At 36.2% G+C, this 25,889-nt stretch overlaps 4 protein-coding genes and 1 pseudogene across 4 annotated transcripts; all 5 read left to right on the top strand.

Moving 5' to 3' along the window:
* Positions 1-4: 4 nt before the first annotated feature.
* On the top strand, positions 5-812 carry LOC117238450 (the record flags this gene model as incomplete). The annotated part of the gene is made up of 1 exon (XM_033503340.1): positions 5-812. A coding segment is annotated over one exon (498 nt), but the record flags the coding sequence as incomplete, so codon positions are not given.
* Positions 813-1,865: 1,053 nt separating this feature from the next.
* On the top strand, positions 1,866-3,244 carry LOC117238449. The gene has a single exon (XM_033503339.1). The coding sequence runs from the start codon at positions 1,866-1,868 to the stop codon at positions 3,153-3,155; it is 1,290 nt and encodes a 429-aa protein (XP_033359230.1). The 3' UTR covers positions 3,156-3,244.
* A 731-nt stretch (positions 3,245-3,975) lies between these two features.
* On the top strand, positions 3,976-9,056 carry LOC117238448. Its single transcript, XM_033503338.1, has 2 exons — positions 3,976-4,214; positions 7,077-9,056. The coding sequence occupies exons 1-2, from the start codon at positions 4,198-4,200 to the stop codon at positions 8,887-8,889; spliced, it is 1,830 nt and encodes a 609-aa protein (XP_033359229.1). The 5' UTR covers positions 3,976-4,197; the 3' UTR covers positions 8,890-9,056.
* An 850-nt stretch (positions 9,057-9,906) lies between these two features.
* On the top strand, positions 9,907-15,283 carry LOC117238452 (glutathione S-transferase-like). Its single transcript, XM_033503341.1, has 4 exons — positions 9,907-10,048; positions 11,006-11,173; positions 12,981-13,222; positions 14,241-15,283. Exons 1-4 carry the CDS (start codon positions 9,907-9,909, stop codon positions 14,406-14,408), a joined length of 720 nt encoding a protein of 239 aa, XP_033359232.1. The 3' UTR covers positions 14,409-15,283.
* Positions 15,284-16,620: 1,337 nt separating this feature from the next.
* LOC117238451 lies at positions 16,621-19,181 on the top strand (annotated as a pseudogene).
* The last annotated feature ends 6,708 nt before the right edge of the window (positions 19,182-25,889 follow it).

The following is a 25,889-nucleotide window of genomic DNA, read 5'->3' as shown; positions in this document are numbered from 1 at the left end:
GAAAATGGGAGGATCACATAAAAATATCTCTTACGAAACCAAATTTAAGAATAGCATATACAGCTTCGAAGAAACAGATGTTCCAATATTAGAGAAAATATTAGAAACAGCTCCAAAAGTAACACACAATTTTAACCAATATAAAGCCAACCTCGACACATTACAAACACAAATCAGTACCCTGCAATTTGAGCGACGCATAAATTCATTGAAGGAATATGGCATATCCACACTACAAATATTAAGAATCATAGCCCTAGGACTAGGAACAATATATGTAATGTACAAATGTAAACTTTTCGAATGTCTACGCCGATCATTTCCTAAAAATGTACGTATCAAAATACACTGCCCTACCGCTCGCGTAAACAGGATCGATCAAACATCAACAGTACCAAGGACGGCCATCTTCCAAAATATCACCGAAGACGAAGATGAGGGGATCATTCAACTTAGAAGACCCACCAGAGCCTTACGCTTTAGCGGAGCAAAGCGAAGCTAAGGAGGGGGGAATGTCACGGTGGTCGTGAGAACGCAACAAAAGGATAGTTATGTCTCACATACCTTGGCCAGCAAAATGATGGCTAAGCAGTAATAGAAACCCTATGTGACCGGCATCCAGCGACAACCCCTCCACAGGAGCCGGGTCCTTGATAAAAAAAAGTACCTCTCGAGTCGTTGCGAGACATTCTTTTCTGTGCTGTTTGACCATTCTGTATCGTTACTCTGTCAGTGTTCAATAAATCTTCTAATAACAATCAAAATTTAAGTACGAATTTCTCACCTTGCGTGCGAAACGTGAAATTACCCCTAATCGACGTGACAAGAGCAAGGGAACCTGTCCTCCCGTTGTTCACGGATTCGTTATCAAGCCTGAGGCCCTCGTCACTAGTGTAACTATCGACAATAAAGGTACCCCACGCGCGACCGGACGATGGAGAACTTCAACGCAGAACCGCTACCTCCCGCGAGCCCTCACCGGGAGGGCGCCTCGAGCTCGGACTCGGAGATTCAGACTCGACATATATATTATTATATATATTATATATACTATTATATCTATATAATATATGTATTTATATCTATAAATATATGTATAAATATATCTATTTAAAAAAATAAAGTTGACCTTCATATATCGCCAATAATATCGCGTGCGTAAAAAGAAACTAATTACATTTAATTCTTTTTTTACATTTATTTATTTTTTATTATTATTTTTTTCACAACTAATTACATTTAATTATTACATTTACATACATTTAACTATTATTACATACATTTACATACATTTAATTATTATTTTTTTCATAATTATATCTCGTTTGAAATATTTTTCGACATAATTAATTGTTTCAAAAACATATATTCCAGCCTTCTAAATGATTTATTTTGCGTATTATACGAATTATTCCATCTATAAATAAATTGTTCTCTCTACACACAAACACGCACACAGTCTGTTAATTACACGAGTTAATTGTAACATTTTTCTCGATAAGTTGACAGAGCAAGGAAAATGAGCGACGAACATACCTACAAACTAATCTACTTCAATGCCCGTGGTCGTGCCGAACATATACGGTACATATTTGCATATACTGGCATCGAGTATACCGACGAGAGGATCCCCGAAGAACTCTGGCCTGAATACAAGGATTGTAAGCGTGAAGAATCGATTTTTACTTTCATCGTTCAACTCTCAGATATCTGCCATTTACTCAAACTTTTCTGTATATAAAACTTTCGTTTCACGTGCAGGCTAAACTTACTTAAAGTAAAATTTCATACGGAATAAAGTCGAACTTTTCATTAAGTTTTGCTTCCGTAATATCGTGTTTATCGAAAGTGTCATATTTCTCAGCATGAACCCAACTGACAAGAGTACCGCTAAACAAAACGAACTAATCGCTACCCTGATTGAACAATTTGAAAGCCTAACTCACGAGTTTAGAAGCTTTAGAAACAGCACCGATCAAAACATTAGAAACATAAAGGAATTTGCGGAAACTAGCGATAGAAATCGCTCTAAAGAAATGCGCGATCTTGCAAAAACCATGGAAATAAAATACGACACCGAGACTGACCAGTCGCAAATAAAGGCCCATTTAGAAACCGCTGCTGATAACGTAACGGATGACGAAACTGACGGACCGGACACGTCACAAAGACCACGAGCCGCATCTAGCCGCGCCGCGATTAAACCAATAAACAACTACAACGAAGATCGGGGGCTCGAGGCAGATAAGGCCATACGAACTGTCGAGACACTACGAGGTCGAGATGACGTAGGCGTTGAAGATTTCATCTTATCGGTCCGCAAAGCAAGAGCTAGGTGCAAGGCAAGTGACAGAGAGCTATTATTAGATCTCATACTGATCGAAAAGATTACCGACAACGCGAAACGAAACATACGATATCTAAAAATCAACTCGTTCGAAGACTTATATTCATGCTTAAGACAACACGTATTAACACCAACAACTATTAGCAACTGTAGGGACAAATTAAAGAATTTAAAACAAGGGGCAACAGAAAGTGTACAATCTTTTAACTCCAGATTCCAACAACAGCTAAACGAATTAAATTATGCAGTCCAAAACGAAAACCGCACACCAACAGAACGACGCGTAGCTATAGATATTGAAGAACGCGAAGCACTTAAAACATATTTGCTCAACTTACGATACGAGATAGGACAGATGGTGGTATCTAGCGATCCAAAGAACCTGCACCTTGCCCAACAACTAGCAGCTGATAGAGAACAATGGTTACGAGAAGCAAATCGTGTCGCCAACCGCCCAAGGAATCAATCTCACAACACTACATTAGTATCCAAGCGAACTACTACCGATTCACAGCCACAAACTTCTGCTCAGCTACCTAGCCGACCATTAGACGACCGCATGAAACCGAAGTGTCCAAAGTGTTTACGAATTAGACATACAGCCGAAAAATGCTACTCTCGAAATTTTCCATTCGCCAGCCAAGGAAAGATTCCACCTCGAGTAAATCAAACAACGGAGAACCCAGAGGAAGCTTACCTCGAGTTAACTGCACCACCACCGGAAGATTACTATCAATCGTACTGCAACGAAAAGACGGAGGAAGAGCCAGATTCCTCATCGATACCGGAGCAGGAATCAACCTTATAAAAGAAAAAGCCTCACTAAACGTCCAAACTTCTAACCCAAAAACCTTCCTAATGGGAAGTGACAAACATACCACTAACAAAATTTGCAATTTAACCATTGTTACGACCGTTCGCGGAGAGACGCGGTCGCGAGGAAAACGCGTCAGCGAGAGGCGTAAATTCTCGCTACGATTCGGTGAATCGACGCCGCGAAGTAGTCGTTCCCCTGTTTCGGTTAAGATAACAGAGGTGGTTGAATGAATATGACACAGTATAGTAAGTTATATTTCACCGTTTATTCCACAACTTATAACGAAGGCAGTTACACTGGTGCGTATGTACGAGATGAATGAGTGACTGATCTGCGGGTGTGTCTACCCGCTCGAAGGATGTTGACCGTTCGAAGGATGTAAAATCAGTACCGTCTTGGGAGACGATGATGTGTCGGAGGAAAGCTAAGGATGGGTGTGTCTAGCGCACGGGACCATCGGATTTGTTGGTGCCGATGTTATTTAGGAGAGTGAGGGAATAGGCTTCGTTTCTAATTGGTTAAACGAAGGGTCTCAACCGCCCTCGAGAGAAAGTGGTTAGTGGGAGGACAGTTGCAGCGTACGTGCGAAAAACCAACTTTCCTTAGTTAAGCCGTGGTAGACAATAGTCTCGAGAAATTCCTCGGAAACAGATGTTTGTTTGAAGGACCTTAGCAGGCAAGTGACTCGGGTTTATGACGGATGCTTAAGGCTATTGAGGGTACGCCGTACGGAAGAGCGGACATCTGGTGTCCGTCTGGCCCGCGGTGTGTGACCTGGGCCAGGCAGAGAGTCGCCCGGTGTAACAACCATGCTCAAGAAAAATCATCAATTCTACGTAGTCCCTAACAACTTTCCCCTAATCGAAGATGGAATAATCGGACTCCCATTCCTTACAAAGTATCAATACAGCGTCACTAACAATAAACTAACCTTAGACGAAATTATATTACCATTCCAGGAAACCGATAGCAAGATAAAACCAGGCGAAACTCTAATCTCAGCCCAATACATCGAAGGAAAGCCCACAACAGTATGTTTCATCAACACTGGTAAGCAAATTTGTCACATTACAAACGAAATAGAGAAACCCGATAAACTAAACCAAATTAATAAATTCGCACAAATAATACGTACCAAACATATTGATCCAGAACTTCGATAACCCCTTGAGAAAATCCTCATCAATTACTTAGACGTTTTTAATATGGAAACAGACTCATTACCATGTACCAACCTGACAGAACATACAATCACACTCAAGACAGACAAACCTATAAACATCAAATCTTATAGACCGCCCGAATGTCATAAAAAGGAAATTGAGACTCAAATCAACGACATGTTAGACAAACAAATCATAGAACCATCGGACAGTCCATATAACGCACCAATTTGGGTAGTTCCAAAAAAATTAGATGCATCAGGCAAACAAAAATGGAGAATCGTTATAGATTTTAGAAAATTAAACGAGCAAACAGACCAAGACGCGTATCCTTTACCAAATTCGGACGAAATACTCGAGCACTTAGGCAAAGCTAAATTTTTCTCGGCCCTAGACCTCTCGTCAGGATTTCACCAGATACCTATGGAGCAAAATTCCAAAAAATATACTGCATTCTCAACCCCACAAGGTCACTTCCACTATAATCGCAAGCCCTTCGGCCTTAAAAACGCACCGGCGACGTTTCAACGTATGATGGATACCGCGCTACGGGGGTTAATAGGAAATAACTGTTTCGTATACCTGGATGACATTATAATATTCGGGAGCACCATCCAAGAACATAACCGAAATCTAGCCATTATACTAGACAGACTACAAAATTTAGGATTAAAAATACAACCGGACAAATGCGAATTTTTGAAACCGGAATTAGAATACTTAGGACACGTAGTAACAAAGGAAGGAGTAAAACCTAATCCCAAAAAGATTCAAGCCGTGAAAGACTTTAAAACACCAAAGACCGCGACCCACATAAAATCATTCTTAGGACTCGTTGGATATTATAGAAAATTTATACGTAATTTTTCTAAAATCGCAAAACCATTGACAGATCTCACAAAAAAGGACACTCCATTCTATTGGACCGATAGACAACAACTTGCATTTGACACACTAAAACAAAAACTCTGCGAAGCCCCTGTACTACAATATCCAGACTTTGACAAAACATTCACATTAATAACAGACGCAAGTAACGAAGGGTTAGGAGCGATACTCTCCCAAGACGGACATCCATGCTGTTATATATCCCGAACTTTGAACCATCCTGAAAAGAATTACTCCACAACCGAGAAAGAGTTATTAGCAATAGTATGGTCAATCAAAAGACTAAGACAATACCTACTTGGTAGAAAATTTAAAATTCAAAGTGATCATCAAGCCTTGAAATGGCTAAAGAATGTTAAAGACCCCTCATCGAGACTCATGCGATGGCGTTTGAGACTCGAGGAGTACGATTATGAAATCGAATACAAAAAAGGAAAAGAAAATACAGCTGCAGATGCTCTATCCCGATTGTATCCTATCACTAATGAAGAAATCCAACCCAATGTAGAAAACCCGGACTATTATGACGAGTATATAGACTGGAAAATCAATATCACCCCAGCTCCGATAACTCAAAAACCTAACAGACCACACTTTAAACAAATTACAAAGACCGAACTGGGAGACTTTAACGAACAGCATTGGTTGCGTCAATTAACCAAACACTTTATTAAACACCGAACCGGACGCTTACAAATAGGAATAAACGACAATAGCTTCAGCACGTTAGAAAAGGTAAATATTCAACTCATGCTAAGGTTTCTAACAACTAGATTCCCTCAAATTAAATTAATATTTGGACAAGATCCGCCAGTAGACTACGATAACGAACAAAAACAAACGATACTACGCGAAAATCATAACGAATTAGTAGGACACTTAGGTATACACCGCACCGTGAAACGAATACAAGAGCACCATCACTGGACAAACCTAGAACAAGACGTTACAGAATTCATACAAAACTGCGAAACCTGCCAACGAGAAAAGCTAAATCGTATCAGGGCCAAGGAACAACCTATGATAACTGACACACCCCTTAATCCTAATGACAAAATCGCAATGGACATATTCGGACCTCTCACCAAAACCAAACGGGGCAATCAGTTTATCCTGTCTATCCAAGATCAATTAACCAAATATCTCATCCTCATACCCTTAAAAGACCAAACAGCCAACTCAATCATTAACGAACTTTTGGATCACTATGTGTACATATTTTCCGCACCAAAAAGTATTCTGACGGACATGGGACGAAATTTCGTATGTAAATTGATGGACACATTTGAAAGGGCTTTCAAAATCCGACACATAAAAACCACTTCTTTCCATCCACAATCTAACGGATCCCTTGAACGAACGCATGCCGTAGTAAAGGACCTTATTCGAACTTGTACGACCGACCGACAGAACGACTGGGATGAAAACTTAAAATTAATATGCATGGGATATAATACTTCAGTACACGAGACGACTGGACATATCCCATTCGAATTAACATTTGGACGACAAGCTAACATGCCATCCTCAATATCAACCACTCCTAGCCTAACCAGAGAACAATTGTTTAACCTCTGGAAAAATCGACACAACGCCTATATAGCTAAAGCAAGACGAGTTACTGAATCTAACAAAACGCGATACCAGAGGGATCAAATGCGGAAAATTATTAAAACACAGACGATATTCCGAGTAAAAGATAAAGTATGGGTACATAACGACCACAAGACTAACAAGCTAGACCACGAATGGCTAGGACCTGCAGAAATCCTCTCATCCAATCCACCCACCTATCTTATCGAATATTCCAACGGTCACACGCAAAGAATCCACGGTAACAGGCTAAAACCCTATCTTTCAGGAAGAAGACCATAATATGGATCATCATAACACTCGAGTACATTAGAAGCGATCTAGAAGTAAAACCATTGAATTACGCCAACATATTCCTGGAACACATTGACAATTGCTATCTGTACAACGAACAAATAGATATCACCCTTATAGTAGGCCTTAACGATCCAATTGACCAAGTTAATAGATTACAACGCGTAATAGATTTAATAGACCGTCAATGTAAACCACCTTGCGCTTACACACTAGAAATAAGTAGCCTAAAATTTAAGTACAGAAATCTTCAAAACCTGACTCGGCAACTCAAATTATTATTGCGTTATAAAAGCAAACACGGATTGCTCAATGTCATAGGCTCAGTATCCAAAACTTTATTCGGAACTATCGACGAAAACGATTTAGAACTCATTAACAAGAACATCGATACATTATTTGATTCCAACAATAAAATAGAAACAATTCTTAGTAACCAAACCGCACTCATCAAACGCGTGCTAGACAATACCAAAACAAATCAACTTGAAAACTTAGCCAACGATATACACAAGATTGAAAACCACAATGAAAAAAACGAAATATTAGTTTCCCTATTAATTCAAACCGAATCTACCATATCAGAACTCCATATAAACATCGACGAAATTTTTAACACTGTTATGTTAGGGAAACAAGGAATCATAAACCCACAAGTTATAGAACCTGAACAATTCTTAAAAACACTTGACCAAATAACGAGACAAAACTTTATGACTAACCATATCGAACCTTCAGTTCAAAACTTTCAACTAATTCTAGATCTAAGCAAACTAAAGGTATGGATAAGAGATAACAAACTTATATATACAATAACTGTGCCGCTTTTGGAAAACAATGAATGGAAAATAACTAAAATTTACCCGATACCTTCCAAACAAAACTCTGTATTCATTGCGCCTGTAATAGAAACTGATTTGATACTAACCGACTCAGAACAATACACCTTTGTCGATAGTCACTACTTAAACAAATATTGTAAACGAACGGCAATCATCCACATTTGTAAAAGAACTCAACCGAGTCACAATAGAATCAATTCACCTGAATGCAGATCAGAATTAATTACTAATCGACAGACGGTCAAAACTTGCCCGACTGCTGTCTTCAAGCTGGAAGAATTGACGTTCGTACCTTTGCAGACGGAAAACCATTATATTATTATTCCTGCGAAAAATGTACAAATCGACGTGTTATGTAAGACACATAAAATCCTAGAAATTAGACAACCAAGCTTAATTAGCAGTAAAACCGGGTGCATAATCACATACGATCATAATATTATGAAAATAGGAGGATCACATAAAAATATCTCTTACGAAACCAAATTTAAGAATAGCATATACAGCTTCGAAGAAACAGATGTTCCAATATTAGAGAAAATATTAGAAACAGCTCCAAAAGTAACACACAATTTTAACCAATATAAAGCCAACCTCGACACATTACAAACACAAATCAGTACCCTGCAATTTGAGCGACGCATAAATTCATTGAAGGAATATGGCATATCCACACTACAAATATTAAGAATCATAGCCCTAGGACTAGGAACAATATATGTAATGTACAAATGTAAACTTTTCGAATGTCTACGCCGATCATTTCCTAAAAATGTACGTATCAAAATACACTGCCCTACCGCTCGCGTAAACAGGATCGATCAAACATCAACAGTACCAAGGACGGCCATCTTCCAAAATATCACCGAAGACGAAGATGAGGGGATCATTCAACTTAGAAGACCCACCAGAGCCTTACGCTTTAGCGGAGCAAAGCGAAGCTAAGGAGGGGGGAATGTCACGGTGGTCGTGAGAACGCAACAAAAGGATAGTTATGTCTCACATACCTTGGCCAGCAAAATGATGGCTAAGCAGTAATAGAAACCCTATGTGACCGGCATCCAGCGATAACCCCTCCACAGGAGCCGGGTCCTTGATAAAAAAAAGTACCTCTCGAGTCGTTGCGAGACATTCTTTTCTGTGCTGTTTGACCATTCTGTATCGTTACTCTGTCAGTGTTCAATAAATCTTCTAATAACAATCAAAATTTAAGTACGAATTTCTCACCTTGCGTGCGGAACGTGAAATTACCCCTAATCGACGTGACAAGAGCAAGGGAACCTGTCCTCCCGTTGGTCACGGATTCGTTATCAAGCCTGAGGCCCTCGTCACTAGTGTAACTATCGACAATAAAGGTACCCCACGCGCGACCGGACGATGGAGAACTTCAACGCAGAACCGCTACCTCCCGCGAGCCCTCACCGGGAGGGCGCCTCGAGCTCGGACTCGGAGATTCAGACTCGACATATATATTATTATATATATTATATATACTATTATATCTATATAATATATGTATTTATATCTATAAATATATGTATAAATATATCTATTTAAAAAAATAAAGTTGACCTTCATATATCGCCAATAATATCGCGTGCGTAAAAAGAAACTAATTACATTTAATTCTTTTTTTACATTTATTTATTTTTTATTATTATTTTTTTCACAACTAATTACATTTAATTATTACATTTACATACATTTAACTATTATTACATACATTTACATACATTTAATTATTATTTTTTTCATAATTATATCTCGTTTGAAATATTTTTCGACATAATTAATTGTTTCAAAAACATATATTCCAGCCTTCTAAATGATTTATTTTGCGTATTATACGAATTATTCCATCTATAAATAAATTGTTCTCTCTACACACAAACACGCACACAGTCTGTTAATTACACGAGTTAATTGTAACATTTTTCTCGATAAGTTGACAGAGCAAGGAAAATGAGCGACGAACATACCTACAAACTAATCTACTTCAATGCCCGTGGTCGTGCCGAACATATACGGTACATATTTGCATATACTGGCATCGAGTATACCGACGAGAGGATCCCCGAAGAACTCTGGCCTGAATACAAGGATTGTAAGCGTGAAGAATCGATTTTTACTTTCATCGTTCAACTCTCAGATATCTGCCATTTACTCAAACTTTTCTGTATATAAAACTTTCGTTTCACGTGCAGGCTAAACTTACTTAAAGTAAAATTTCATACGGAATAAAGTCGAACTTTTCATTAAGTCTTGCTTCCGTAATATCGTGTTTATCGAATACCAACTTAATTCACTTACGATTCTCGAATTTTTGTGTTGCAATCTTTATTGTTTTCAATGAATCGAAGCATTTCGAATATTTTGAGAAAACCGTAAATAGGTGACTTAAAATAGGAATACAAAAATACTTCTACGTTTCTCGTTAATTTAAAAACTTTTTAGGACTTGTCGGAAAAAAAGGATAAAAAATTGAAATCAGTTCGGAAATGAACAAGAACATAGCTAAAAAGTCGAAAGAACAAAGCAGACATAAAATTCGATCTTCCGTTGCGACATTTCTATCGTAAATAGTATAATAAAAGTTTTACGCAGCATAGTCTTCGATATAATCTTATATGTCGCTTGCAGATAGAGAAACAAAAAATCAACGTAAGTCTGTAAATCAATCCTGTCGGTGTAAAACACAAAATTACGTTCGCAAGAGACATTCGATTTATATTCCTTGCATTTCAATTTTCATTACAAGAACCGTGTACATTTTCTAATATTTTTTCCGTGTCTGGTATTATCTTTTATCCTTGATTTTAAAAACTTTAGGTTCTTCCCAACAGTCAAAAACACGCGATACCCTGTCCATCGTAATCGTAAGAAAAGAAAAAAAGGAGAAAGAAGACATTTCTGTATTTCTTTACTAGGTCATGTTGATTAAAACCGAAATGATTTCGATTCATCTATTCACAAGAACGCAACGGCCTCAGAAGCTGTGTTGTGATTTCCTATCGATCGTTTCCCTCTACACAGTGTTCATATGAGCCATGTTTGTTCTTAGCAATGCCTTATAAAAAGCTGCCTGTGCTGGAGATAGACGGGAAACCGGTAGCGCAGAGTAACGCTGTGGCGCGATACTTGGCGAGGAAGTACGATCTAATGGGAAAGGACGAATGGGATGCGATGATATGCGACGAGCTCGTCGATACTCTTGGAGATTTGAAGCAAGGTGAGTAACTGATGAGATGACTTTGCATTTGTCTCACCACAGAGACAGACGTTCAAGAATTCATTGTGAAAAGACGAGTACAAACAAGATACGTATGTCTTTCCGTTAAGCGAATGTTACAGTTTGTTTGCAAAAGTCAGTTTTTAGATTATAGAATCGTAGATAGAATTTAGAGGATAGAAACTTTCAGTAGTCACTTTTAGTTTAGTAAAGTCTTATCGACAATAAGCAGACTACGTTATGATACAACGATTCCAACTGAAGATTTCTATCGACATCACGAATTCGATGGCTTCCAAATTTTCTTCTCTGCAATCTCAGACGCTCAACTCGAAAGAATCTTTTAGATCCCCCGACAAACACTCGACTCAGGTTATCTATTATCGTAATCTTCCTACGGGATTTTTTTTAACTGCGTTGCGTTAACGAATAACGGGATAACATCACGTTTCTCTCAACGCCTTTCAACGTTCTACAACTTTTATTCTTTGCAAATCCCTGTCTCTATATGTGTTACTCGATGATCAAAGACAGGAAGATCCTGGTATGCGATAACGTTACAAATTTCCAATTACGATATGTGTGATTACGTAACATCTGCTGTCTGCATAATGCGTTAACGATCCGCGCGTTGATCGCATAAATATAAATCGAAGGGAATGGAATCGCTCGAAACTCATGCAACTATCCGCAGGTGTTTAAAATCGTGTTTCTACACCGCCAACGTAACGTCACGCCAGTCGAATCGAAAAATTATTACTAGACAGAGAAGGTGAACAAAAAACGAGGTAAATAGGCTACCGATTGAATAATATCATAACGATCGTATCTCTGGTTTTTGCTCGTCTTTTATATTTGTTTCAAATGTATAAAATATAATCGTATCGATATCGTCCACGATTAAAGCCATCCATCCGCCATCGACGAGGAACGAACGATTATATTTTATCATTTATGCGAATCCTTCTCTTCTCTTCTTTCTCTATTTACGCCCCTCGCCTTGCTTCGTACCACCGATGATTCACAATTCGATGCACCTGAACAGCTGGAACGTCGCAGATTTTTCCGTACGATAACAAACGTGTTTTTGATGGCCTGCTTTAAACCGTGACGATCGCCATGACGTGCATCAATTGTCGAATGATGTAGTGCGACGATACTCCTACGCAACTTTTTTTTACGCTGTTTTTTCCTCTATTTTTTCTTCCTGTGTGTTATCACATGATCATAAGATACCTGTATAGAAGATGCAAAGAGTCTGTGAAGAATTTACAGATATTTAAGATTATCATAATGATTAAGCAAAAGCTAAGACGCAAAATATTGCTCAAGATGTAATTATGTAATATTTACTCAATTTCTAGAAGACTGTTTATATCTTGTTGTTATTCTTGATATGGAGATAAATATAGTATACTTTATTAAGACCTAGATAAAAGACATTTTTCTCGTTACTCTTCTCTTACTTAATCACTAAGAGTTATATAACGTTTATTCGATAATTCTGCTTCTCCTGACCTTTCCACAAATGGTTGTTTATATCTCGACATTCTTGGTACTTTTAATCAAATTTTAATAACAGTACTTTACTCGTCAGAAGTAAATAAAAAAGCTCTACGTAGAAGCAAGGATTTACTTACATTTCCTTTCTCGAATCTCAGTTAGCAATGTTGTTCCTCTTGAAAGATTTTCCAAGTTTCCAAGACAATTTCCACGCTGGTAACATTGTATATATTTCAAGTATCGTGAACCACAGGAACTTGTTGAGGCAATATTGAAGAAAGCAAAGAGAATGAAGAAATTGTAGGAACTATGAGAGGCTACTCCTTCTTTCACACCTTATTTTCTCTTCGTTTAGGGGGAAAAACACAAATGAACGTAACGGTTGGTTTCATATACGTTTCAGATATCTGCTACTATCGCATGGAGGAGAATCCTGAAAAGAAGGAAGCGAGGAAGAATCAACTTTTGAACGAAACAATACCATTTTACTTGACTAAATTCGACCAGATTATTGGCAAAAATAAAGGATATATCATTCCTTCTACCGTAAGATTTTTTATCCAAATTTAATGTTAAAATTTTTAGTCTTTGTGCAAACTGGGCCATGTTGTCCATAAAAAATTATTGAAACTTTGTTGCGACAAGACAGCTTTAATTGTTGAGAGCAGAGTGTATCTTTAAAATTCACTCCTGTTAGTTTATGTACAAATGAATTTGCCAAGATTTTCAGCTTTTAGATAATTATTCATGTATCTTCCTCATCAAGTTTGATAAAAATTATTACTATCGTAATCAAAGCAAAGATTAAGATATGTAAGATCATTTCTCTGGATATGACACTCTTGTTTAATGAGTGATAAATGATACCATTCGAAATATCATATTTATATAATATATAATGATACTTATAAGTGTAATCACTTAAGTACAGATATCTGAATTTTTCTCACTGTCACTGACATAGATACGTATTATCGTTCCTTAGATTACTTGACCAGTTTATTTCTTTCATCATTGTGTTATTATATAATAATAATAAATAGTCACATTAAATTAATTTAGTATGATTATGATGTTTAATAATACGTGTTTCATTGCAAAATATTTAGCGATTGAAGGGCTCATAGGAAACATGAAAGTGAAAGAATACTAGAATCTAGAGTTTACGATTTCAATTTCTTTAACGAGATATTTATCATATTACACAATTCCTGTAAATGTATTTGTAATTATATCGCCGAAGAATTGTATTTAATTAAGCTATGAAGTTATGGAATCGTGAGAAGGATTATTTTTATAGAACTGTCTAATTTCCATTCGACATTGATTGATTACTCTTTTTTACATAATACCAGTTTTGTCATTTTTAATTAACAAATACCTCCAAAGGTTGAAGTTTCTAAAATTATCCATTAAATTCTGACAATAAAATAAAAATCCAAATTCTTCCTAAAGAGCTAGTGATCTGTAGTTAAGAGTTCGATTTTTCACATTTTTCAAGGTAAATTAAAAAAATTGTTTAATAGAGGAGGTACAAAATAAATGTATACAAACCTTTTTTCAGACGACATGGGCGGACTTCGTATTTGCAGCGGCCCTTGAAAATTACGAGTATATGTTTGGGGCACCAGCTTTGGATAAATATCCAGCTCTTCGAGCATTGAAGAAAAGGATTCATAGAATACCGGCCATTTCTGATTGGCTGATTAGGCGCCCATTCACAAACAGCTAAAAAGCTAAAAACGTGTGGAAAAAAGATGACCAGTACACCAGTATATATATATGTACGCTGGCATCGCTATGTTGGTAAATGTTCGATGTTATACGTGTCGTAAAATGTAACAGTTCTATTTAAAAAAAAAAATTTCGTTTCTATGAGTACGTTAAAAGTTTAACTATAAAAAGTCTCATCTGAGCTGTGCTCCTTTATGGAAGGTATTATTGTGTTTGAAAGAACACAATATATAATAAATGTATGTATGTTGTATAATAAATGTATGTTCTTTCGAAAAAAGTTCGAAAATTTTCTTTCTTTTATTCGTACTTAACTTTTTAATAAAATGCACGATTAATTCTTGTGTCTCGTTTAAACAGCTTTTGGTCTATCGTTATTTCGAATTATTTGAACATCGTGTGAATTTACTATTTAATTTTACAATATCATTTACTATATAATTTTACAATTATAATTTTACAATATCAATAATTTACAATAAGTGAGGGAAAAATCATTGAATGTTATATCTAGATGTCTATATACTATTTTAAACAATACTTAACTCGAGATACTCGTTTCGTCTCTTCATGATACTTACTGGCAATACCGAGTACAAATATGATGTTCTTTGAAAATAAAAAATGGATTTGAAAACGTTAATGCACGTAAATTAAATTTGGTTTGGACATATATGACACAATTTGTATGGACAATGAAGAGTACGAATCTACGAATTTCGAGGTAAAAGTATTGATATATGTATCGATATTTCTGGTCGTTACAATATCTCTAATCAATACAAAGTTCTAACTGAATGTTAGAATGTTAAACGTTAAAACGTTTAAAACGTTAAAATGTGTATCGAATCGTTGTAATTCCAAAGATGTCAATTGATGTAATGTAATAATAAAGTATAAAGTATAATAAAGTATAAAGTATAATAAAGTGTAAAGTATAATTTCGTCTGTGGTATAATCTTTCTATTCCATTTTGTTACGTCGCACCGCGAGCAATATGGCAACCAGATGTCACCGGATACTCGCAGCGTATCCTCCATAGTTTCAAGTACCTTCCATAAATCTCATAGATTTCCTAGAAAAGGTCCTTCAAACCAAACAAACGTCTGTTTCCGAAGAATTTCTAAAGACTATTGTCTACCCCGACTGGACAAGGGAAAGTTAATTTTTCTCACGTATGCTGCAACTTTCCTCCCACTAACCACTTTCTCTCGAGGGCGGTTAAGACCCTTCGTTAACCAATTAACAACGAAGCCACTTCCTTCACTCTCCTAACTAAAATCGTCACCAACAAATCCGATGGTCCCGTGCGCTAGACACACCCATCCTTAGCTTTCCTCCGAAACAGCATCGTCTCCCAAGACAGTTCTGATTTCACATCCTTCGAACGGTCAATATCCTTCCACCGGGTAGGACACACCCACAGATCAGTCACTCATTCATCTCGTACATATTCTCAACGCGAGAATTAATTGTAATTTCAACAAATAAATAAAAAAAAAATCTCGTACATACGCACCAGCGTAACTGCCTTCGTTATAAGTTGTTGGAATAAACGGTGAAATATAACTTACTATACAGTGTCATATTCATTTAACCACCTCTTATCTTAACCGAAACAGGGGAACGACTACTTCGCGGCGTCGATTCACCGAATCGTAGCGAGAATTTACGCCTCTCGCTACTGCGACTGCGTCTCTCCGCGAACGGTCGTAACACATTGATCGACAGAAGTACTAAACTCTAATAACATAAATTTATATATTTTCTATTTCCCAGCCACCAGTTTTATAGATTTTTCTATCTTCTGTACTACTTTTATCCCTTTTATTTTTTCTTACATGAGATTATTGTAAATTTAATATCATTTGTTCGCAATATTTGTTATTTATCTTTCCTTGAATTTGAAATTTCGCGCTTCAATGTTGTGTGTTGTTCGACGTTTTATCGAACGATGTTTATCGAACTAGTTTATGAATACATACATAATCATTAAAGAATCTATAAACCTTACTAGTTTGTTTTTACTAAGTTTTGTTACAGAAAACATGTTCTCATAAATTTTCAACTTTAATTTATGGAAATTTATTAACCTTAAACTATAAAATCATTCAATGAGTCTTCCCGGATGTTTTTATGTAGTCATAGTTTCACATATCAGCACAGCTCCACCAATAGGATAAGAGTTACGTGGAAGCAACAGGGGGGAAGAAGAACATATAGAGATCTAAAGGTTATTTTTGTCTCATTCAAGTTTCTGTTAACCGGCTTGGAAATTTCCTGTGCTTGTTTCGACTTTGAAGTCTTAAAAAAAAATTGTAAGTAAATAGTATATATATAGTATATATATCCTGAATCAAAGTTTCTCTTTATAAATAATAAACCGTTTAAAAACTATATTTTGTATGTTTTTTCCTTATTCATAATTAAATAATAAATATGAAATACTTCTACAGAAAGCCGACATCCTTCAATTAACCGAACAGCAGATGATTTAAAAATTAGTAGTTGAAAGAAATAAATGTTATTACATGTTCATAATTGATCGATAAATTTAAGTATACAATTAGAAAATGTTTCTTCTTTATTGATAACTAAATAATACAGATAAGATACAAGATACTTGTACGAAAAGTCGGCGCGTCGTTCAATTAACGGAACAGCAGAGGATTTGAAAATTAGTAGTTGAAAGAAATAAATGTTATCATATGTTCATAATTGATCGATAAATTTAAGTATGCAATTAGAAAATGTTTCTTAAGTTTGGAAGAATATATAATCATGCTGAATGTTTTGTAGTTACGAAAGTTGTATACAAACATACATTGTACATACGACTAGTAATGGTACTAAATTACTGTTAGAGGGTCTTGGGTGTATAGAACCATATGGTTAAATTAAATGCTAGAGATAACGAATCGTGCGAATGTAATTAATATTTTGAAATGCGTTGTTTGCATTAATTGATAGTTTTATTATAAACTTTTTTATAAACAATTTCATTGCTATAGAAAAAAGATAAATGCCGGTAATATGTCTATCCTACTTAAATAGAAAGTGCAATATTTTGTTATAATATTTGGCGCAAGTTTATACATTATTACATCCAAAAATAATATTCTTTTTATATCTAAGCTATATTAAAATATAAAGATACAAATAGCTATGCGAGTAGTTAGTAGTTGATGCTTTTTACTTAAATTGTCTTATACTTCATAATTTGTAATAATATAATTCTTGTCATCAATGATTCTTTGTTTTTACTTTGTATATATTATACTTCCAGGAAGATGCCGCTCTATAAATTGACTTACTTCACAGTTACGGCATTGGCAGAACCAATCCGTTCTTCTTCAGCTATGCTAGTATTCCATTTGAAGATGAACGTATCAGAAAGGACGTCTGGCCAGAAATAAAGCCCTGTAAGCTTAAAATTTAAAGAAGTTCTGTTTCTTAAATCTCATCTTTCCTAATTTAACTAAAGTAGCTAAATAAAGTAGAACACAATTATGCAGAGTATAACAGAGATTATTGTTTACTCTCCATTGCTCTATAAGATATGTGGGAGGACAATAGGTATTGTTAAGGAGACAATGCCCTTTGTTTGCTGATAAATTATCAATAAATTAAATTATATCTTTCCAAAACAGATAACAGGAAGCTAGATATTTAAGAAGCATCATAATCTGTTTGTTCGATAGAATCTTTGATTCTATTAGTTGTATGTTTTTAGTGACTCCTTATGGCCTGCTTCCTATGCTCGTAGCTGATAGAAGGAAGGTTGCTCAGTCTACAGCTATTTGCCGTTACTTAGCCAAACAATATGACTTAGCTGGAAAGACTGACTGGGCAAATCTTCATATTGATGCCACTGTTGATACTATTCATGATATTCGTCATAGTGAGTATCCAGTGCTGTTTTGCATAAATCTTATGAGAATCTTGATAACAGAGTGTACATATCTGTTCAGGTATTTATTAGTTGAAATCCGATTTAATATTTGATTTAATCGAACGATACACGTATGTCAACAATACAAGACAAAGCATTAAAAAGGATTGTAATTCTATCTTCAGTATCATTTAAATTTCGCACAACACTGTATTCAAATTAGTATAACATTAGCGAATAGTATTTAACTGAAAACAAATTTTCAGAAATTGCCGCCTTCCACTATGAGGAGGACGAGAAGGTCAAAGCTGCAAAACGCAAGGCTGCTGAAGAGACGCTGCCGTTCATTTTAGAACGTTTGGACCAGCAAGTGAAGGAAAATGACGGCTACTTCTACGATGGTACTCTCTCTTGGACTGATTTAACATTCGTTGCTCTGCTCGATTATTTGAACTTTATGTACAAATCTGATCTGATCGAGAATTACGAGAATCTGAAGCTGCTGGAGAAAAAGGTCCTCCTTCTGCCCAAGATCAAAAACTGGATTGAGAGACGCCCAGTTAGCGAATTCTAAACTTCACGATTGCTTATGGTTTTATAAGCGTTTAAAGATTACGGTCTTAGTGTGTTGAGAGAATGAAGAACGAATCGTGTTGATGGAAGTTTGTATGGAATATACTGATTGCTTTTAACATTCATTAGTTCCAGTTATTACCGATATTTTTGTCATTTAGTTAGGGTTTTCCCTTTAGATTACATTGTGATAGAGAACTATTATTTGTGTATTCCTACAGAAACATACGAACTATATAAACTGTTGACACGATGTTGTGCTTTTGTATTATAGAGATAATAATAAAACCATCAAACAATCATTAATTATGTTTTTTATTATATTCATTAAGAATTGAAGATTACCTCCTTGGTGATCTTGATAATATCGTATTTTACAAATGTTGAACAAAAAAAATGTATGATTATTTTATTCAATACGTTATGAGGGTTGCTTTAAAAAAATACGAGTTACATATTTCTTTGAAAAAAGCATGATTTTTATCGATACAATAATGTTCTTCTGTTATCGCTTTAAAGTTGAGTACTTCGTTGATTACACGAGAGAACTCGCCTACAGCAAACAAGATACGACCGTGTGTAAAGTAATTAATCTGTTTGCTCGTTGCTAGCTACACATAAGGCTTGCGTAAAAAAAAATATGCATTTCAGTTCAGGCGGAGAATTATGTAGGAAGTCATTTTGTCGATCAATAACTTAGTTAATAAAAGATCAAATTTTCATGTACATAAATGTAAGTAACGTTCAAGTATTAATCATTACATACAATTTTTGTATAATTCGATATCTTGGTCACTTACATCTTACAAATGATATATAGATAATATTTATGAGATACATTGGAGCTATCTTTTAGTTAACGCCATTTTTTCTTGTTTTCTCTGTACTTTTACTATTCTTCCAAAAATATCAAAGGATCGATGACTTCAAATTAAACTAGAATTGCTTCGGTATATTGTCAATCAATGGCTATTTGTATTCACATCTATATCAAAGGAAAACCGATTGCAAAATTAATTATCCTTGCAACTCCGCAATCTGAAACTATGTGTGATCGACCTTGAAGATGACAAATCTCAATGTTTGAAGTAGTACAAAAAGATGATAATTTAATTTCGCTTTATCAAACTGTACAAAATTTGTATACACATACAGAAAAAAACGGAGTTCAAACATTAATCAACATGAATTATCGGTTATTATTGCTGAGTAATTATTAGGATTAGAGTTTTGGAGTATCGATCGTATCGAGTTTTAACTATCGGTTTCCGCAATTTATTGTTTTTCTAAATTATGTCTAAATGGTATCAGTTTTTGAATATTTTATAGTTTACACTCCAACATACTGACGTAAGCTATCGAAAATAATTGTAAATTATGCAATATCATTTTTTTTATATTTCATAATCTAAATTTTAATCTATTTTTTGTATTTAACATCCCTTTTTTATTGTTCTTGTACGTTCTTCAAAAAATCTTAATTTTTTTTTGGATAAAATCTTGTGTGAATTTACAAAAAATACGATTCTTCGTTTAATTTTTTTCCCTTATTGTCTTTACATATTTGGAGTTTAAACGCGTTATAAGTACGTTTTTTTTTAACATGATTACGTAGAATTCTTATTCTGAATAAATTATTTGTTTCCGCTTCATAACTGTTTCTAAATTACGGTGCATTTAATCTTGAAATGCACAGTAACATTTTATACTTTTTACGTTCTAAGGAATTTTCAGGATCGGTTAAAAATTAAATTACAGTAATGGTAATATTCAATATTAATGTCAGACGTGGATACTTCACTGTTTTGTATAATAATTTGTTATCTTGGCATCGATCAAGGTATTTAATATACAAAGCGTACAGATTAATAAGAATTTTAATTAATCCTTCTTCTATAGTATTCACCGTTCTTTTCGAGCTCGTACCATTTCAAATAGACTTTCGAATAGATTTCAAAGATTTGTCTGTTCAAATAAAACGCGATCTTTTTTATTTCCCTATCAGTCGTCCCGTTACTGTTCCGTAGTTTCCAACAGATTGCAGATTCGTTTAAAAAACATTTGTAACGAAAAACAAACCCACTCGCAGAAATGTTATTCAATATCGCATTTATAACTTTCATAGACATCCTCCTCTCATTGCTATCATTGTAAACAGATTGAAACTTCGTTTGCAAACACTCGCGATTAAAAAAAAAAAAGAAGAATTAATCTTAAACAATTTTATCTTGTGTTCCATTTATAATTTTCATAATTGTCTTCCCGACGTTGTATCATTTTAAATGGCTTTTTTCTATCCATCTATGTTGCAGCGAGATCAACGGTCCTAATTACTAAATTGCACGATGTGTTCATACAAATTCACTTTTTATGAACGCGATGAAACGAAATGAAACCTAAGTAGAGATTTGTTTTCTCATCAAGTATAACGAGTTTTATACTTTGGATAGATTGCCTCGTTGTGAGAAGGTCTTAATCGTTTATAATTGCGATTAAGTAATTGCAATAAGTCATATTTTTAAGAAACGTTCTCACATGCTGTCACACACTCTAATTAGAAAAGGATCATGAAACATTCGGTTTATGATATTATTTGTTTGTAAATCTTCCTGCTTCCGGAAACTTTTTTAAATATGAAAATATTTATATACAAAATTAAATATTTTTTTCAATACCAACACTTCTTGCGTTTATGTTGTCCTAGTCAGAATTATATTATTTCGTGTATCCTGTTGCTTTTTATATGATAGTCCTCTCGTTGGCCGCGGATTCGTTATCAAGCCCGAGGCCCTCGTCACTAGTGTCACTATCGACAATAAAGGTACCCCACCCGCGACCGGACGATGGAGAACTCCAACATGGAATCGCGAGCCCTGCCCGGGAGGGCGCCTCGAGCTCGGACTCGGAATGTGACTCGAGCTCGGCCTGCTCATGAGGGACCACCCCCTGAAAAACAGCGCACTGTATTCTGCCCTAAACCGTGCCCTAGGGGGTCCGGCAGCGTATTGGCTTACGCAGATAATGAACGGCGACGAGCTCACCTGGCCAGATTTTAAGGAACAATTCGCCGCGCACTTCGGTGGCCAAGAAGTAGCAGCCGCGTCGCTAATCAAGGTAGCGGAGGAACTACCGCGGGACGGCGAAACACCAGGAGCGTACGGAAATCGTATCATCACCCTCCTGGAGTCGAAGTGGTGAAATTCAACCAGGGAAGAGGTACTCGCCGCCACCGCCCTCCATCTGCTGGGCTCGCGCGATGAACGTTTTAAACGACTAGCGCTCACGAGTGACATCACGTCGGTGAAACAATTCCAAAGAGAAATGAAGCCCTTCCTATACACGGAGTGGCCAACGCCCCCGCCGTGGAGGTCATTAGCGAGCTCCGGAAACAAACGATGCTGGTCACCCGCCCCCTGGACCAAGTGTGGCCACTGCGGTATTTACGGACATCCGACATTCGAATGCCGCAAGAGGGCGAAGTGGGAACCGAAGAAGGATCCCCGACGCCCGGAGGAAAGCCGACCGGCTGCACCACCAAAAGCGTTGTGCTTTCACTGCCACATGCCGGGACACATCGCGTCTCGCTGTCCATCGCGGCGAGAAGAAAAACATTGCCCCGAGGACGAGCGCCGGGTCGATGCCTGCGTGGTGGAAGCCCCGACGGGTAGACTAAGCCAGCAGGCCACACACGAGGACGTGTAAGTGTCAGGATGGCCGAGTCGGAGAGGAAAGGACGCCGGGGCCCCTCTAGAACTTCAGGACAACACCCTAACCTTGCAACCTAGACCCTAATATAGCCATAACGAAACAATCGCAAGTCCAAACCGATAGCAATCGTACGTCGATCGGAGGATCGTGTGTACTGAGACACTCGACCGGAGTCTTGTTTCGGTGGCGTCGTTGGGATGACGAGCAGTCTTGCTAGAGAGCTGATCGGTGAAGGAAGTCGAGTGCCTTACGAGCAGGGAGTGGTGCACGTGTGAGTTAGAGCAAGGGAACCTGTCCTCCCGTTGGTCACGGATTCGTTATCAAGCCTGAGGCCCTCGTCACTAGTACGCTCCCAATATTTTCTATTTGAGAAAACATACTTGTTGCTATTGCAACTACAAATATTTTTACAGTCGACGCTTTTGCCGTGAATCATTGGCTAACATGTAAAATCGAGAAAAAACATGGTTTATTGTGATGGAAATGTGGAAAACCGCAAAACCGATATAGAAGGGAAAATAAAGGAAAGGAAGGTAGGGATAAGTAGAAGCTTGGGGCCAAGTTTAATTCACTGAAACCGAGCTGCTTGTATTATCACAAAACAAAATTGCCAGTACGTCATTTCCGTACTCTCGTCCTCGCGAAAATGGTTTTGCTCGTTAAGAAAAAACGAAGAGACAGGGAAGAGAGGAAAAAGCAAACGGAGAGCGCTTTTAAAAAGCTGGCGAACCGTGTGTTACCACAACGAGACACGCGGTGCTATTTGTCGCTTTAAATTGTGTCGCAACTCGTTTTTGAGATCTTTGCCAGGGACGCGTTAAAACACGCTGCAAATATATTTCTGGCTTTTCTGGGGTTTAACTGAAATATGACAAATAACGTTGTAAAACATATGTACTTATGACTTACAGAGTAATTGAGTGTACAAAATATATAGTATACAAAATAGCCAGCGATTTAGGGCTTTAAAAGATCAAAAGAAAAGAAAAGAAAAGAAAAGAAGAAAGATAATATGTTGTGGCAGTCTAAGTCGATCTAAGAAAATAGATAAAGGGAGGGAGGGGCAAAGCTAGTTAATCTGGAAAGAATCCAAGCGTCAATTTCAAGCATTTACAGAGAATCACTATTGAAAGTTCAAAGGCCGACTAGTGAGCTTCATCCTATCTCATTTTTTAATCAGGCGATGGATCGACGAATCGTATTGATTTCGAGGATTATTATAGTTCTGTGGGAATTTTAAAGCGTGGTTTGTCTAATCTTGTCTCGTTAGCTACAGACTCTTTGGCGAGCAGCCTGAAACTTGATCCAGTTTCGAGAAAATGAAAAATTCGTTTCTTCTCTTTGCTTCCCTGTTCCTTCTTTCCTCCTTTTTCCCTTTTTACATCGCTTTGTTTTACATCGCAATTTACATTTATTTGTAAAGTTTGAATCTCCTCGATATTGAAGATGTTGAAGCTGCAAGTATGTATTTCATTTTAATCCATTCGAGACCGAGATTTAATTGTAAGACGATACCTAGGTGTCGGTACGATCTGAATGTTTAGTTGGAATGATTCTGTGTTTTACTCTCTCCAGGGTATCCTTTTCATACTTTGATTTTAAATCGATGACAATCTTATATAGTATGCCTCATATTTTTTTTTTTTTCGATATCGGTGACTGCCATATTCTCTTGAGTTTCCAAATCGTAAAGAATCTTTCCCCAGGGATTGGTCAACTGTGTATGTCCCCATGCGACGTAACTTGCTTAAGGAACACGAGCCGGTGATATGCAGGCAACGTATAATTGATTATCATTCGCTCTGAAACGCTGAAGTAATGACCAGTGCAGTGGTCCAGTGGTCATATTGAATGCCGCTGGATATATCAGCATTTGGCAACCTAACCCAGAGAAGCAGGAAATATGAAGCCACCGAATACCAATTAACTTCGTAGTTGCACGGTTCACATTCCATCATTTCCGAATATGCGAGGACAGTCCTCTTATTGTGCTTTTAATTCTTTTATTTGTTTCATCTTCAGCAAATATACTGGTTTTTTAAATTAAGCTTCTTTTTATACAGAGTTACAGATTATATTAATTTTATATAGAATATATTTAAGGAAGATATTTAATTTTTTGCTAGTTAAGTATTGATCGATTAATCGATTAAGTTACTGTACCTTTGTTCCGATAAATGCGTGCCATTTCCTCGAATCTAATATCATAGCAAATGCCAATACCTATTTTGCAGCCCTTCACATCGAACGTCGTTAGGGAGTTACCAGGACTGAGTGAATCACTCTCTCGAAAAGTAATCTTATTAGGAATGTCGATGTCAAATAGATGTACCTAATAACATAAAAATGTAGTCGCTAATTCTATTGCTGCAACTTTTGTAATTTAATATCAAAGTTACCAACTCCTAAACTTTAATTATTTTTTATTTAATAACTGACAGCGTTTTTATCACTTTCTTTTATTAAAAAATCTTATCATTTAATAATGTTTAAAAAGGAGAAAAAATAAGTATAATAATATTTTAAGTATGTGAAAAATTTATATTACACATTACAACAAAAATGGGCGTTTCCCGTATCATAACGTATTTTATAAACCGTAAATTATAGAATTGGTTATAGTATACGTATGTACATATGTATATTCCTAAATTATTCCTAGATAGAGTCACTTTCTTCACCCCAATATTTTCAAATTCAAAGCCATAAAGGAATATATTACTTACCTTTCGGTGTTTTGCTATCAAAGTTCCATCGGGACCCCAAATAGTACAGGTATTGTACAATTTATCGCCCTCTATTTCAGGCATCGTACCACCAACTACATAGATGTTGTTTTCTTTAGCTGCGTTCGATGAAGCAACGCTCGTTTCCCCATCAGGAATACTCTCGGCGTATTTTCGAAAGTACTCTGCATTGCAATATTTCAATTAATGAAAAATAACTGTCTTTTGTTCCAACCATAAATTAAATTGAAATGTTTGTCAGTTTTTTATTTTTTAAATTATTAAAATAACTAAGTTTTATATTTCGACTTAATTAAATATGCAATTATTTAGCTAATAGTATATATAATAAATTGTTTCTACAGGTTCAAAATGAAAAATGAATATTTAGAAATATTTAATTACGACAATGCTATTTGTGTTAGCATCAGTGGCTTGTTACTCAACGACTTTGCTAGTACTTTTTCAAACATAAAGTTAGTTTTCAATTAACACTTATACTAGAGGCGGAATTATAAATGTAAAATAATTGATAATACTAATTTATAAGTACCTAATTATTAGTATCTTAAAAAATATA

Source organism: Bombus vosnesenskii, unplaced genomic scaffold (assembly GCF_011952255.1).
Source record: "Bombus vosnesenskii isolate JDL3184/JDL3185 unplaced genomic scaffold, Bvos_JDL3184-5_v1.1 scf7180000013502, whole genome shotgun sequence".
NCBI classification, from domain to species: domain Eukaryota; kingdom Metazoa; phylum Arthropoda; class Insecta; order Hymenoptera; family Apidae; genus Bombus; species Bombus vosnesenskii.
This window is presented reverse-complemented; position numbering and strand designations above follow the sequence as displayed.